This window comes from Gadus morhua, chromosome 3, assembly GCF_902167405.1.
Source record: "Gadus morhua chromosome 3, gadMor3.0, whole genome shotgun sequence".
Classification (NCBI taxonomy): Eukaryota; Metazoa; Chordata; class Actinopteri; order Gadiformes; family Gadidae; genus Gadus; species Gadus morhua.
The window spans coordinates 24,444,138-24,458,687 of record NC_044050.1 but is presented as its reverse complement, the minus strand read 5'-3'; the positions used below and the strand labels follow the sequence as shown (position 1 = coordinate 24,458,687).

Genomic DNA, 14,550 nt, shown 5'->3' with positions numbered 1-14,550 from the left:
TCATGTTTTCCATGCTCAAACAGCCACATGAATGGTCAGTATTTTTATCAGTGCAAAGGGCTCACATACATCATCATTCAATGAAGTCAAAAAACTGAAAAACAGTGGCCCAACATTAAGTGCAACAACTCAATGAACTCAAACCCAACAAACAGTTGTAGTAGTTGTAGTGGCGACTTAAGTGGATCTTTAATGAGTGATATCGCTTCTAAGCAAACTAGACGCATGGGTTTGCCTTTGAATTCTATGAATTCTTCTCATCTTTCTTGAACGAGTTTTCTGTAACTCGATCAATTATTATTATTATTATTATTATTATTATTATTATTTATTTTTTTTATAATTATGTGCGGGCTGAGTGGGCATGCGGGCCGCGGGCCGCCAGTTGCCCATCCCTGCAGTGGACTGTAGCAAAAGTTGCTTATCTATCCAGCATACACCTAGCTTAGTGACATCACTATTGATGTCGGAACATTTTCAAATGACTTGTAATGGCTTATCACACTCACTTTTCTTATTGGCTAATAACTTTGGGACCCTACTTCCCCCAATTTTCACCTAGAGGCTTTTCAAATGTGTGAAATAGTTTAAACTTTAAGATCGCTTCAACCATTTCAAACTTTTATCTGCATGTTTACATTGTTTACTCCATCTAGACTTTTAAACACTGTTCAAATCTTTTCACTTGATTTAAGCCATTCAACATTTCTATACGTCTTAAGCTGTGGCTTCATTAAAACATATTTTCAACCTCGCTTTGTATTACAACACACACCATATATTACATATTCTTCAGGAAATGCATTTTCTAGTTCTCTCTGTCGATGGACAGAAATGACGGTGGCCATTATTATGGGTAAATCTATTATCTGTGTGCTGCACATAGATCAACCAAATGGCCACAGCTCCTGACTCTCAGCGCCTGAAGCTGCTCCGAGAGGTAGCTGGGACCAGAGTTTACGATGAACGCAAAGAGGAGAGCATCTCGCTCATGAAAGAGACGGGTAGGACCAATTCACCATCACCGACCACACCACCAGCCACATTTTTCCTTTTGACATGAATGCATTTTGCATGGAAATGTATGGAGCTCAAAGTTAATACAGGAAGGAAGGAAGTTAAACAAGCAATGATGGCTCCTTCTAATGTACAGCTGGTACTAGCCATGTAGATCTACTATAATGAGTCTGTGTGGGTGTGTGTTCAGAGGGAAAGCGAGAGAAGATTAATGAGTTGCTGAAGTACATCGAGGAGCGCCTGCACACCCTGGAGGACGAGAAGGAGGAGCTGGCTCAGTACCAGAAGTGGGACAAGATGAGGAGAGCCCTGGAGTACACCATCTACAACCAAGAGCTCAACGAGACTCGGGCCAAACTAGACGAGGTAAAGATGGGTGAATGTGCTCTCAGAAGTGGGCAGGGTGTTTTTAGTCAGTCGGGATGTAACGATGCCTTCTGACAAGGATCATCGCAATGTCACGATATTTCACAATGTCGCAACATTTTATGATTTTCATCATGAAAAGTCACTATACGCAACGTCAATTTTCCCTTTTTAAAATATTTTTTTATTTAGTTTTACAAGAAGGCACAATGAACTCAACCCACTCGGTTAGGTTTTTGCCATGGATTGGAAATAAATCGCATAAAATAGATTGCATCTAAATCAAGACTGAAGGTCAACATGCACAGCTCTTTGAAATCATCCTACTTTCATAAAACTATTATTGCATGTTAATGTATACATGATTGTTGGAAGTTAACCTTATTAGTTTTTTTTGTGCTAGGCTGCAATATCGGCTGCAGTGACCAGTCTAGTGCTAATCAAGTCATTTGATTGTATTATGATTCAGTCATCTTTTTGCCACCTAGCTAGACATGACACAATGACACAGATAGTCAGTGTGATTTCTTTGTGTTCATCTCCTCTTGTGTTCCTGCAGTTGTCCAGCAAGAGGGAGACGTGTGGAGACAAATCTAGACAACTGCGGGACGCCCAGCAAGACGCACGGGACAAAGTGGAGGTAAGGAACGATTCACCCTCTCCCCACTTCCTTCAATAGGAATCATATTGGGTTTAGAAAAAAGTACGATTCGATAATGGAGCGAATCAAATGTATATTTATTCACTGCTACTGTTATTTCTCACATTTACTTTGCAGAGTTCTTTTTGCCATCATTCGATTTTTCTAAGTTTTTGCTGTCCTGTCCCAAGAATTTCCTTGTTCAGAATGACCCGTGGTTACACTGAGCACAATATAAACGGCCTTCTTCCCTTCAGGCACTTCAAGTGTTCCCTTTAGCTCTTCGGCCCAAACCTCCTTATGTCCAAGCATTCCACGTCTGCATCCACTGAGCAACAGAACCGGATGACCCGACCTCACCGTACCGCCGCCTGACCATCGGCCTTCTGTTGCTCTTCTAACCCTAGGAGACGGAGCGCGTGGTGCGCGAGCTCAAGTCCAAGATCTCCGCCATGAGGGAGGAGCGGGAGCAGCTGGGGGCCGAGCGCCAGGAGCAGATCAAGCAGAGGACCAAGCTGGAGCTGAAGACCAAGGACCTGCAGGACGAGGCAGCAGGCAACAGCGAGCAGAGGGTACGGGAGCCTCCGTCTGCGTCACTAGGGCCCACGTGACGCCGCACTGGCGACGCCCCAGCAACTCTTCTTTCACTGCCTCGTTACCTTCGCTTCGCTCTCCCTTTTGGAGAGGGTTTTGTTCTTGTGCCCTCGGCCTTGTTGAGCTGAAGTTAGATAATGTTCCCTCAAATCTTGTATAATAACATAATTAATGAGACCGACCCTTAGACATATTTGCAACTCGTTTACACCAAATTACAGGGTGAACGCTCATGTGCAAATGTGCTCTCCTCCATGCATCATGCTGGCGGATTTCAGAGTTGGCATGGCGCTTCCTCCATATGGTGTGTGTGTGTGTGTGTGTGTGTGTGTGTGTGTGTGTGTGTGAGAGCATGGGTGTGTGTGAGCATGGGTGTGTGTGTGTGTGTGCATCGGTGTGAGCGTGTTTGTGTGTGAACATGGGTGTGTTGGTGTGTGTGGAAGCAGGATGAATCGTACATCATTATGGTGTACTGGCTCTGCCTGTATGTGGACTGTGATGAGCGGCCTGCCTGTTGAGCTGGGGCCCACCTGGGCCGTGCTGACGTGGGCAGCTAGGGTCTCTAAGAGCAGGGCAACGGACGGTGAGGGTAGACGCGCGTCATAGTGTTTCTACCAAAGCTCATATCATGGTGGACGGTGAATGAGGTTGAACAGTGCTTATTAAGGGTAAACTTAAGGTTGCCGCCGCCTCCTTTTTATGACTCAGCTCTACCAGCATCTTAAAACTCAGCCTGCTGGGATAATGTGTGCAAATTCAGAAGATGACGGCTTACTGTGAAATGTACTTGTAGAGCAAAATGACAGGGCTGACTTTGACGTATCAAAATGAGAGCCCGGCTGATACTGGATTTTAGGGCCCGATGCTGATATTAGTGAGTAAAGAATTACAGATTTCGATATTTCGGCCGATAATCAAACTATAGATAAATCCGCCTTTATTCTTAATGGGGCTGGTGCAGCTCCTTGGGGGTTGCTGCTCACACTGCATTAATGCTTCGGGCCACAGCAACTTCCTAATAAAACCCAGAGCTAAAGGAACCAATTATCTGAGTGGGGAGGAGCTACGAACCTTCACACAGACCATGATGCAAAACTGTTAGTGTTGGGAGTGTTTACCAATGTGTGCTCTGTTTAGAGGTTCAACCACCGCAGTAGAGGATTCATAAAGAGGTGATAATATATATAAATCGTCAGCATCTCCAAAGTTTTCATATCGGCAAACTCATACTCCGATATATATCTGTGATCAAATCGGCCAACCGATATATCGGTCGGGCTCTATTCCGTATTGTCGGTAGCTCGTTGAGTGATTCTTTTTTGTGAATATTTGATTGGACCTGCGCCTTATTATTATGGAGAAACATGTTTTGGTATATTTTGCTAATTTACCAACATTTCTCCTATTCCTTTTTTCCTCTTGAATTATCCCACACCCCAATTCTCCACCATTTGTTTATTGATGTATCATAGTTTAGTGTTAAATCTTACAACAAAGCTCAATGGAACCAACAGTAACTATTTATGTGAGGTATTTAATGCATGCTACAATATTAACCTTTCAGTTCCATAAATCAATAGCTTCTTCAGAAAGCGAAATCATTTTCCATGCCTGGTGAAAACCTTGCATGAGTTTACCTGAAACACTTCCAGAAAACCATCCTCTGACCAACCATCCTTGGCTCATCTCTCCCCACCAGAAACGTCTGCTGAAGGAGCGCCAGAAGCTGCTGGAGAAGATCGAGGAGAAGCAGAAGGAGCTGCAGGAGACGGAGCCCAAGTTCAACATGGTGAAGGAGAAGGAAGAGCGGGGCATTGCCAGGTAGGGATGACTCACCCACGCCCCTGAGCGCCTAGTGCCAGATGACTCATTCGCAGCCCACTTGGAATGAATAACCTTGGGAGAGAGATGTCAACAGGACTGCAGTGTTGTGCTGCACAGCAGTCCTACTGCAGGGACCTTAATGGTTGCAAAACAGTGTCCACGCCTCAAATACATTGCAATAAATCAAATACACCTAATGGCAGGCCGGAATTCTGTCAATGCAACATTATGGGTAAACATTGTTACCGGACCTGATGTCCACAAGAGAAAAGGTCTCTTTAAACATTGGCAAATGGATCTGTAATTGGATCTGCCAAGATAGGCACAGCGGCACGCTATTAAACAGTAAATGGCCTTGGATTTATATAGTGCTTTTATCTAACCTCTCACTGCTTATTTCAGTAAATGACTGGACCACACACGCACAGGCCTAACACACGGACAATAGACACGTCGTCATTAAAAAGGTCTTTGCACCCAAGCTTCTCTCAGCCTCCATTGACATTGTCCCCTTCCCCCCACAGACTGGCCCAGGCAACCCAGGAGAGGACAGACCTGTACGCCAAGCAGGGCCGCGGGAGCCAGTTCACCTCCAAGGAGGAGAGGGACAAGTGGATCAAGAAGGAGCTCAAATCCCTGGACCAGGCGATCAACGACAAGAAGAGGCAGATCACGGCCATCCACAAAGACCTGGAGGACACGGAGACCAACAAGGAGAAGAATCTGGAGCAGTACAACGTCAGTAGTGATTCATATCAACAACACTCCTCTTCCTACTCAGTCTCCCCTCCTCACTCTGAAATAGATCAAAGATTAAAAGGTTTTGAATATGACTGAAAAGCACTCCATGTTTGGATGTGCGAGTCTCTCCAATTTGAAGAATAAACAACCCAAAGAAAACACAGCCCATCCCATTTCTCCGCCAATTGAAAAGGGTTGCTCTCAAGCACCTGTGTTCGAGTTGCGTTCAAATTATAGCTATTACATCTTAAACATGACCCATTCAAGGATAACACGACTATTTGTCATCACATTTACCATGATATCCTAGTAAAAGCAAATTTTTTTACTAGGATATCCGAATTAAAACGAATGAAAATGCACCGCAACAAATTTGTTTTTAAATATCACTGTTAAAATGGGTTCCCCCTTACAAGCAGAAGAAGCAGCAGAATCAAATTGTGCATGTCTGATCTTGCGTCTGCAGAAACTTGATCAAGATCTCAACGAGGTGAAGACCCGTGTGGAGGAACTGGACAAGAAGTACTACGAAGTGAAGAACAAGAAGGATGAACTGCAGAGCGAAAGAAAGTAAGCCAAGCCTTTTCCTTCTTACCCATCCTCCTCCACATAGTCAGAATAACGTCAGTGCCATATCAACCATCCCTTTCCCTCAATGTACGTCAGTCCATTCAGATGAGGCAGCCAGCCCCATAGGATTACGATGAAAGGTTCCTCTGTTCATTTTCTTAAAGTCATGTACTCTCCAGGCCTGGTAACCTTTTGTCCTATTGTGGAGCACAGACTTTAATGTGCATGTCCCCATGCCTTCCTTCAGAGGCTTGAGCACATTGCCTGAAGCTAGGATGCGTTTTAGAGTTTCTGTGTTCTGTAAGGTCCGTGTACAGTGGTATGGTTGAAGAGGATTTAGTTGTAAAGGATAAAGCATTGTTGGACACTTTTGAAGATGGCTACACAAATCATTCAAACTTGTTGTTTAGGGTGCTAATAAAGTACTGTAGCAGATAAGGTCAGATGCTTGCAAAACCTTCAAATATATATATATATATTTATTTTAAAAATACAAGTGCGGCACTGGTGCACTCAGTCATTTGTGTGCAGTAGCACGAAATTTAAATTCATACCTGATTAATTCAAAATAAAAATCCAATATTCAGCAATCTCGTTTCCTTTGCACGTGCATTTGCTGCGGTGATGCATGTTCCCGGGGCTCCCCAGTGCTAGTGCTACGGTGGCTTGTGCTGACATACGTTTAACAGTGTGTGACCGTGTGCTCTGTCCCCTCCAGCTACCTGTGGCGCGAGGAGAACGCGGAACAGCAGGCCCTGGCGGCAAAGCGCGAGGATCTGGAGAAGAAGCAGCAGCTCCTCAGAGCCGCTACTGGCAAGGTCTGTCTGCGTCTGGGGGCTCCGTTACATAACGTCTGCTTTCATAGCCCGTCTACATGCATAGCCGCTGTTTCCAAAAAGCACGTCATTCTTCTGGGTAATCGTACCGTGGCTACAACGGCAGTAAGGGTGGAAAGATTCATAATATCAGAAGACTGAATTCCCCGATCGCATTTCATTGCTCAGGTTGACAGGAAAACTTGACAGGATTTTCACGTGCTCTCATTTCCCTGTGCGGTATAACTCGTTTTAGGCATTTGCATAAATAGAACTGTGGTCTATCTTGAGGACATGTTACTGAGATGAATTGAGCCCCGGGGAAAAGTGCGCCGGAGCGCTGGCTAGGTAGAATCACCTCGGTTTGTGACTCGATGAGTGTACACGGCCAACGGTCTGAAGAGGAATATCAAATGGAGTCACTCGTCTGTCTCCACCACTCCACCTCCTCTAGCTCGTCAGATTTACATATCCGTTGACGGATGAGTCACCCTTCTCTGCGCCGCGTCGTCCAGCCACCGTTCTTCCTGGGGAGACATCAATCAAATATCAATTCTGAATTACGCTGGGGAGAGATGAAAGGACGCAGTTTGGAGCTTACCGGACATTGATGTTCAGCATTTCGTTTCACTCTGTGACGGGTCCTATCTGAGTCATACTCTGTTCTAGCGAGAGTCCACTGGGGCGTATGCTGGCACGACACGATAAGAATAGGGTTGCTCGGAAATGTCTGCCCAGCCATGGTCATTTGTGTGCCCTGAATCATTGTATAAGAAAGGTTCTTCCAGGGGCTACTCTGTTCGGCCCCTCCATATAGAAAACGCATATTAGCAGGTAGGGCTGGGTATCACTAGGTACCCCACGATACGATGCTATCACGATATTTTACCCACGATAACGATAATATCACGATACAGCGATTCTGCGATTATCGATATATTGCAAGAAATTTCACCCACGATACATCACGATATCTGTGTCACTGAAGAAATTCAGAATTTATTACAAAAACATTTTATGCAAAGTAACAGAAAATTAGAAAACAAAATAAATGCAGAAAACATTTCATTGCTTAGTTTCATTCGCTCTGTTTACAGTGGATGTATCGCAATGGCGAGGCGCACACAGCCTTTAGCCGTGTTCTGTAAATATTCTAGAACACACGGGAGTCCTGGAGCTCTATATCAAAATATTATCATATAGCCTACATAGATATCTATATAATATATATTATATCCGCCAAAAGATGTGTGATCCGATATTATGAATCTCAAACGACCGCGTTGGGTTCTCCGACGTTCCTGGTTCTTCAACGTCCTCATCAATGTGAAGTAGACCGAACCACGACAAGGAGGAGAAAGGGATTGTTCCCGGGCAGCGCTTAGGCACCTCCGCCTCCGGCGGTGGTCCCTCAGCGGGTCTCAAGCTGGAGACATTCGCCGCCAACAATCCCTTTCTCCTCCATGTCGTAGTTCATGTTCTTGAGGGAGTCAAAGCCAAAGTTCCTTCCCCCCAATTCATTCTCAACCTTGGCTGAGATAACCCCCAATACGAGTCTCGTTGCAGAAATACCAGAGACGAGTCCGACAGAACGGTTATCCAAATAACAAGGAAGTGTACAACACTTGCGATACAGTCCTGGAGCTCTATATCTAAATAATTTCATATAATACATAGAAATCTATATCATTTAATACATATTATCACGGCCAAAAGCGGTGTGCGCCTCCAGACGATATAATGAATCACAAACGACTTTGTCGGGTTCTGCGACGTCTCTGGTTCTTCCACTTTCACATCAACCTGAAGTCGACTGAACCGCGCGCTGCCGGCTGCCGGGCGATGGTGCCTCGCGGCAACCGGCGGCATGACGCAGTTCATGTACTTCAGCCAGTCAAAGCCAAAGTTCCTTTCTCCCAATTCCTTCTCAACCATGGCTGAGATAACATAACCCCCACAACAGTCTCGTTGTGGAAATACAAGACACGTCAAAGAACCGACAAGAAACACTTGCGTTACAGTGTGTGTATTCACACAAACACACACACATGTGGCGCTCGCACGGTCGAGTCTCATTGGCGGGCCAACGTCTCTGGGCGGGCCAGGCAGAGTAAGGGGAGGAGCTGAGATTCCTGATGACGTCAAGAATACAGACATTCCAAATCAGCGCACTTGAGCCTCCATTTTTTCAAAGGCGAGCAGAACAGCTAGTGCTCGTTTTACACCAAACGCAAGTTTTAGCAATTGGGGGACCATAGGCAGGCTAGGGGAACTCATATTTATGTTAGAAAACCTCATAAAGTGAGATTTTCATGTCATGGGACCTTTGAATATCGATATTTGGCGTCAGCATATCGATAACGTCCCGCAAGACGAAATATCGCGATATGTCGCAGTATCGATATTTTGGCACACCCCTATTAGCAGGCGCCAAGATATGGCGCAACATGATCAGCAGTACATAACGCTGTGCAATTGATAAAATTTAGATTGTGATTTCGATTTTTGGGTCAAACGATCTCCAAACTAATATAATCCACTTGAGCCAAAAAAATTTAAGTGTTTTTTTCATTAAAATGATTCATAGAAACATTTGTGTATTTTGTATAGTGTTATTTTGGAGAGAGGCTTGAATAAATGCATCATGTTTTTAAACTCAAAGCTAATCGTGATTTCAATATTGTCCAAAGTAATCGTGATTATGCTTTTTCTTTTCCATAATCGAGCAGCCCTAGTGGTACGTCCGGTTAATGCAATACAATGTACACCTTAAAACCAGGTAGAGACTTTGTATTGATGAGCTCCATTCTCTGTGGTCCCCCCCCCCCCCCCCCCCTCCTCTCCAGGCCATCCTGAACGGCATCGACAGCATCAATAAGGTCCTTGAGCACTTCCGTCGCAAGGGCATCAACCAGCACGTCATCACCGGTTACCATGGCATCGTCATGAACAACTTTGAGTGTGAGCCGGCCTTCTACACTTGTGTTGAGGTCACCGCGGGTACCAGGCAAGTTTTTTGGTTATTGTCTGCACCTAAACCGGAACATTCACTCCCACTGGCCCTAGCTTCAACGCTGTCCTGTTGCTGGGGACTGATTTAAATAATATATATATTAGTGCTGTCAATTTAACGCGTTATTAACGGCGTTAACGCAAACCAATTTTAACGGCGTTAACTTTTTTTAGCGCGCGATTAACGTTCTTTTGGCTTGGCAAACATTGTAGTTCTTTCACCTGCTGTCTAGCAACAACTAGGCAAGTTCGAAAAACCACAACACCATACCGGATCTAGCTACACCGGAAACCAAACAACAAGCACGCCGCACAAACTTGTCGGGGCAAGCAAGGATACGGAGCGGGTGAAAAACTCCTTTAAAAGTGTGTGTGTGTGTGTGTGTGTGTTTGTGGGTCACTCTGTTCGAGCCTGCACGTCTTTCTGACCAATCGCAGTTCAAGGCCCACCTGGGCTGTACCACTTCGGGAGGGGGCGCTCAGTTACTCCCCTCTAGACAAAATCGACTTGGTTGCGACGTTGACAGTTTGTGGGTGTTGCGTCTGCTGAATGAGTGAGGTTGCGGGCACACAGCTCAGGCTGCCGGGCGGCGCTGCAAGGAACTTTTCTAAACGCAATATTGTTATTCCGCAGTAATCAGCCCGACAGCCCCGAAACGTTAACGGCCCGTCGGGAATTCTCCCGACTCTCGCGATTACCACTCCGCCACTGTGTGTGTGTCAGTGTTCATTTCGTTAACGAAAAATATGACGAAAAATGTTCGTCAACGACCTTTTTTCCGTGACTAAGACGAGACGTTGACGAGCTAAAAATAGATCTTTGATAATAAAAACTATGACGAAATGTACGTTTTGTTTTCGTTGACGAGACAGACTAAAATGTTAGTGGTGTGCTATTTGGACATTCAAAATGCACGATATTTTCCAATCATTACCCTCCCGTAAGGTTGTTATGCAACTGTTTACTCTTCCAGTAAATAGGACGGACCTTAGCTACGACTTGGCAACGGGAGGTATAGTCCACTCAGCTATGAGCTAACGTTATGCATTGTACATATTTATAATTCGAAATTCTTCCATGATTTTATTCCACAGATACTCTAGGGTCTATACTAGCATATAACCGCGTTGTCTGATTACAGTTTAATTCATTTTTCACAATTTACCGGCTCTCGTTTTGAAGAAAATAACCGCGCCATTCGTTTCAATGGGAATCGCCACGGTCTGTACTTTCAAAATAAGGTGGACTTTGAAATTCGTCCCAGCCTTTATACCCAAGGTACTATAGGGTCTATAGCATATAACCGCGTTTTCTGATTACAGTTTAATCCATTTTCCACAATTTACCAGCTATCGTTTTGAAGGCTGAACAGACGAGAGTACTAAAGTGTGACGTCACGTTTCCATAGCAACCGATTTTCGGTTCTACACAAACCAAATTAACGAGGGGAAATCCTATGCCACACAAACCTTTTATAGAAAAGGAACACTTTTTTTGCGAATTGATTTGTGAGTTTGCTTTACCAATGATGTAAGTAATATTGAGGATAGATTGTCTTCATATAAGAAAAAAACTAAACTAAACTAACGTTTACAAACTTTTCCTTTTAATACCCCAGGGGAATGCATGAACGCCTCGACATGTTTCGATTGGTAGTGATTTTCAGCTCTTGAAATTGATTTATTTTAATTTATAAAGAAACGACACATGGAAGCAATGGAGAACGCCATCTCTCGTTCGGTTGTTTAGAACTGAAAATCCGGTTGCCAGGACAACGTAACGTTTTCACTTTAGTACTCTATTTGGGTGGAACAACCTAGCAGGTGTCCATATATATAGTGTTAGCCTAATTTAACTAGTTTAAAAAGAAAACATTTTGACTAAAAGTAAGGACTTAAAGTTGACTAAAATGTAAGGACTTTTCGTCGACTAAAACTACGAAGGAAAACAATGACTAAAATGTGACTAAATCGAATAAGCATTTTCGTCAAAAGACTAAGACTAAATCTAAAATAGCTGACAAAATTAACACGTGTGTGTGTGTGTGTGTGTGTTGGCGTTGTTCGATAGCCTGGTAATGTGTATAGGCCTACGTACGGTAGGAATATTCATACTGGTTTAAAAAATATATGTTATAGTATTTGCCATCTTTGCTGAGCAAGAGTTTTGTTCGAAAGTTCAGTGATTGAAACAAATAAAAGCCTGGACTATTGAAGTTTTACGGTAGGCCTACCACTGTCATGCACCTACCCAATGTCAAGTGGACCGGTTGGAATTCACTGCGGGTCTCTCTTATATCCGTCTTACCAAATATATTTTATTATTTTAATAAAAGGCTAGCTAGCGAAATAAAGGGATATTTAGAATAGAAAAAAAATTGCGATTAAATATTTGAATCGCTTGACAGCTCTAATATATATATATTAGAGCTGTCAAGCGATTAAAATATTTAATCGTGATTAATCGCATTAATGTCATAGTTAACTCACATTAATCGTAAATTCGTTTTCTATGCTAAATATCCCTTGATTTCTGTGTCCCATTAATTTTTCTCGTTTTAATTCTCTTATCAACATGGTGAAGTGCATCGGCTTGCCTTGTGCAAATGATTTTTTATTGATAACAACATTGGCATATACTGATCAAAACAGGAAGATACAAAAAAAGAGCCTATAGTGCAATCAAAATCTAAGCAGTCGTTTAGACTGCTTTGAACAAATGTCATTTGAACATAGCAGTCAGGCTACTGCTTCATTGTTTTGAGCCAAAGAAAAAAAAAATATATATATATTTTTTTTTTCTAATAAAATGTTTGCGTTAATCGCGCGATAAAAAATTGACGCCGTTAAAATTGGTTTGCGTTAATGCCATTAATAACGCATTTAACGACAGCTCTAATATATATATATTTTTTTTTTTTTCGTTCTTCAATCTGTCACTCGCTAAATCATCTTTTATCATTCATACATTATCCTAAGTATTCATTCATAATATATCATCAAATTGGAACAACAGAAACACATCATCCAATGCCGCCTGCATACGTTTGCCTTTTCATTCTTTATCAATGGTGCGGTTTCGGACGATCTTGAATGTCAACGGTCCCTGACTCGACCTCTATAGCAGTTGGGGACTCTGGCTAATCCAAGCATCCGTCATTCCCATGTCTTCCAGGTTGTTCTACCACATTGTGGAGACGGATGAGGTCAGCACCAAGATCCTGATGGAGTTCAACAAGATGAACCTGCCCGGAGAGGTGACCTTCCTGCCCCTCACCAAGCTGGACGTCAGGGACACCGCCTATCCTGAGACCAACGTAAGGAGCGCCAGTCCTCTCCATGGGAATGCCTTCAGATGTAAAATCGTTTCAGCCAAATGAAAACAAACAATGTGACGCAATAATAATTGGTGTATATATACACACACACACACACACACACACACACACACACACACACACACACACACACACACACACGATATCGATGGATATCGTTTTTTTTCTATTTATTTTATTTAAAATATAGATATATTATGTGTTTTCATGCCTTTATGGAAGATGCTCAATGGAGACCGGAAATGGGTTGATGACATGTCACATCGGACCACAGGTTGGAATCTAACCTGGGTCGCTACAAGGTGTACCGACCTGGTTAGCACCAACCTGGTTATTACCGACCCAGGTTAGCACACTAGTGTCTTGAGCCACTAGTGAGCTGTCTGAAGTGTGAATGTGGATATCGAGGAGATATCGTCCCTGAGAACGAGTTCATAACCGTCCTTTGTTCCGTTACTAGGATGCCATCCCTATGATCAGCAAGCTGCGCTACAGCACCCCTTATGACAAGGCCTTCAAGCACGTGTTTGGAAAGACCCTGATCTGCCGCAGCATGGAGGTGTCCACCCAGCTGGCCAGGGCCTTCACCATGGACTGCATCACTCTGGAGGGTAAGCAGCGGGGCTCCTTGGTGGAAAGACATTCACATTGACACTGACGTTCAGCGCATTTAGCAGACGCTTTTATCCAAAGCGACTTGCGATAAGTTGCTTTGGCAGAAGAAAGAGAAACGGGTGGGGGGTAAAGGGACAGTTGGGTTAAACAATTAAAATGTATCAGGCAAGCTGTTGTATTGTCTGTTACTTGACGATGTTGCAATAAAAAAGAATGAGAAAAGAAAGAAAACAACCATGTATCCCGGTCGGTACAGTAAGGCAGTGCCAAGAACCAACAATTGCTAGGTTAACCCATTCCTTGTATGCAACATAGATGGCTAGGTTAAGATGCTATTTTTAAGTGCAAGGACGTACAACATGCAATAGGTGCTTAAAGAGGGGTGGAAGGAGAAGGGTCCAGCTGCAGGCTTGGGCATTTCCGTCATGACACAAGAACGCCCTTTAAGCGTTCCTGGTAATGTTTCATCAACCAATCACGAGGTGTTTCGAAAGGCATGCTGGGTTTTGCAAGGCTGCGAAGCACAGTCGCAACTCGCAAGGCATACTATACTTTCCTTCCTTAATGGCAATTTTACCTCTCTCATTAGTTTTAGCAATCATGGAGCCCCCACTTGGCTAACGTTAGTTCTATGCTACCCGTACTTACTACTAGATCTTATTTTGAAACTTCTGTTTGAGAAAATCTAACTAACGAATGTTCCGGATGTTGACAGCCGTGCGAAGAAGAAGGGGTTCGGTGTTGACGGTGAAAGTTAGGCCTGTTAATAGCAGAGTTTCCGTTGTCCGGTTATTACCGGTCATTGACCGGAATAAAATGAGGAGGACTGAAAATTCTAAATGTCCCCGGGTAGAATGACCAATGGAAATAATTCTCTGCACAATTTGAATTGTGTTTGAATATGCTACAGTGGTTGTTTTAACCAATTCATGTTAAACAATGAGGGTTTTGACTGACCCGACCCGCCCGCCGATATTTCCCACCACTATCCTTGAGCCGGGTCGGGCCGGGCCTTTGA

General features: G+C 43.7%; 1 protein-coding gene across 1 annotated transcript in view; it reads left to right on the top strand.

Moving 5' to 3' along the window:
- smc3 (structural maintenance of chromosomes 3) overlaps positions 1 to 14,550 on the top strand; it is a 32,457-nt gene that overhangs the window by 3,322 nt on the left and 14,585 nt on the right. Inside the window, exons 8-18 of the mRNA XM_030351348.1 lie at positions 887 to 1,004; positions 1,208 to 1,383; positions 1,943 to 2,023; positions 2,431 to 2,595; positions 4,317 to 4,438; positions 4,966 to 5,179; positions 5,649 to 5,752; positions 6,471 to 6,570; positions 9,414 to 9,574; positions 12,755 to 12,896; positions 13,378 to 13,528. Coding sequence (XP_030207208.1) covers positions 887 to 1,004; positions 1,208 to 1,383; positions 1,943 to 2,023; positions 2,431 to 2,595; positions 4,317 to 4,438; positions 4,966 to 5,179; positions 5,649 to 5,752; positions 6,471 to 6,570; positions 9,414 to 9,574; positions 12,755 to 12,896; positions 13,378 to 13,528 — 1,534 coding nt within the window. The remainder of the gene's footprint in view (positions 1 to 886; positions 1,005 to 1,207; positions 1,384 to 1,942; positions 2,024 to 2,430; positions 2,596 to 4,316; positions 4,439 to 4,965; positions 5,180 to 5,648; positions 5,753 to 6,470; positions 6,571 to 9,413; positions 9,575 to 12,754; positions 12,897 to 13,377; positions 13,529 to 14,550) is intronic.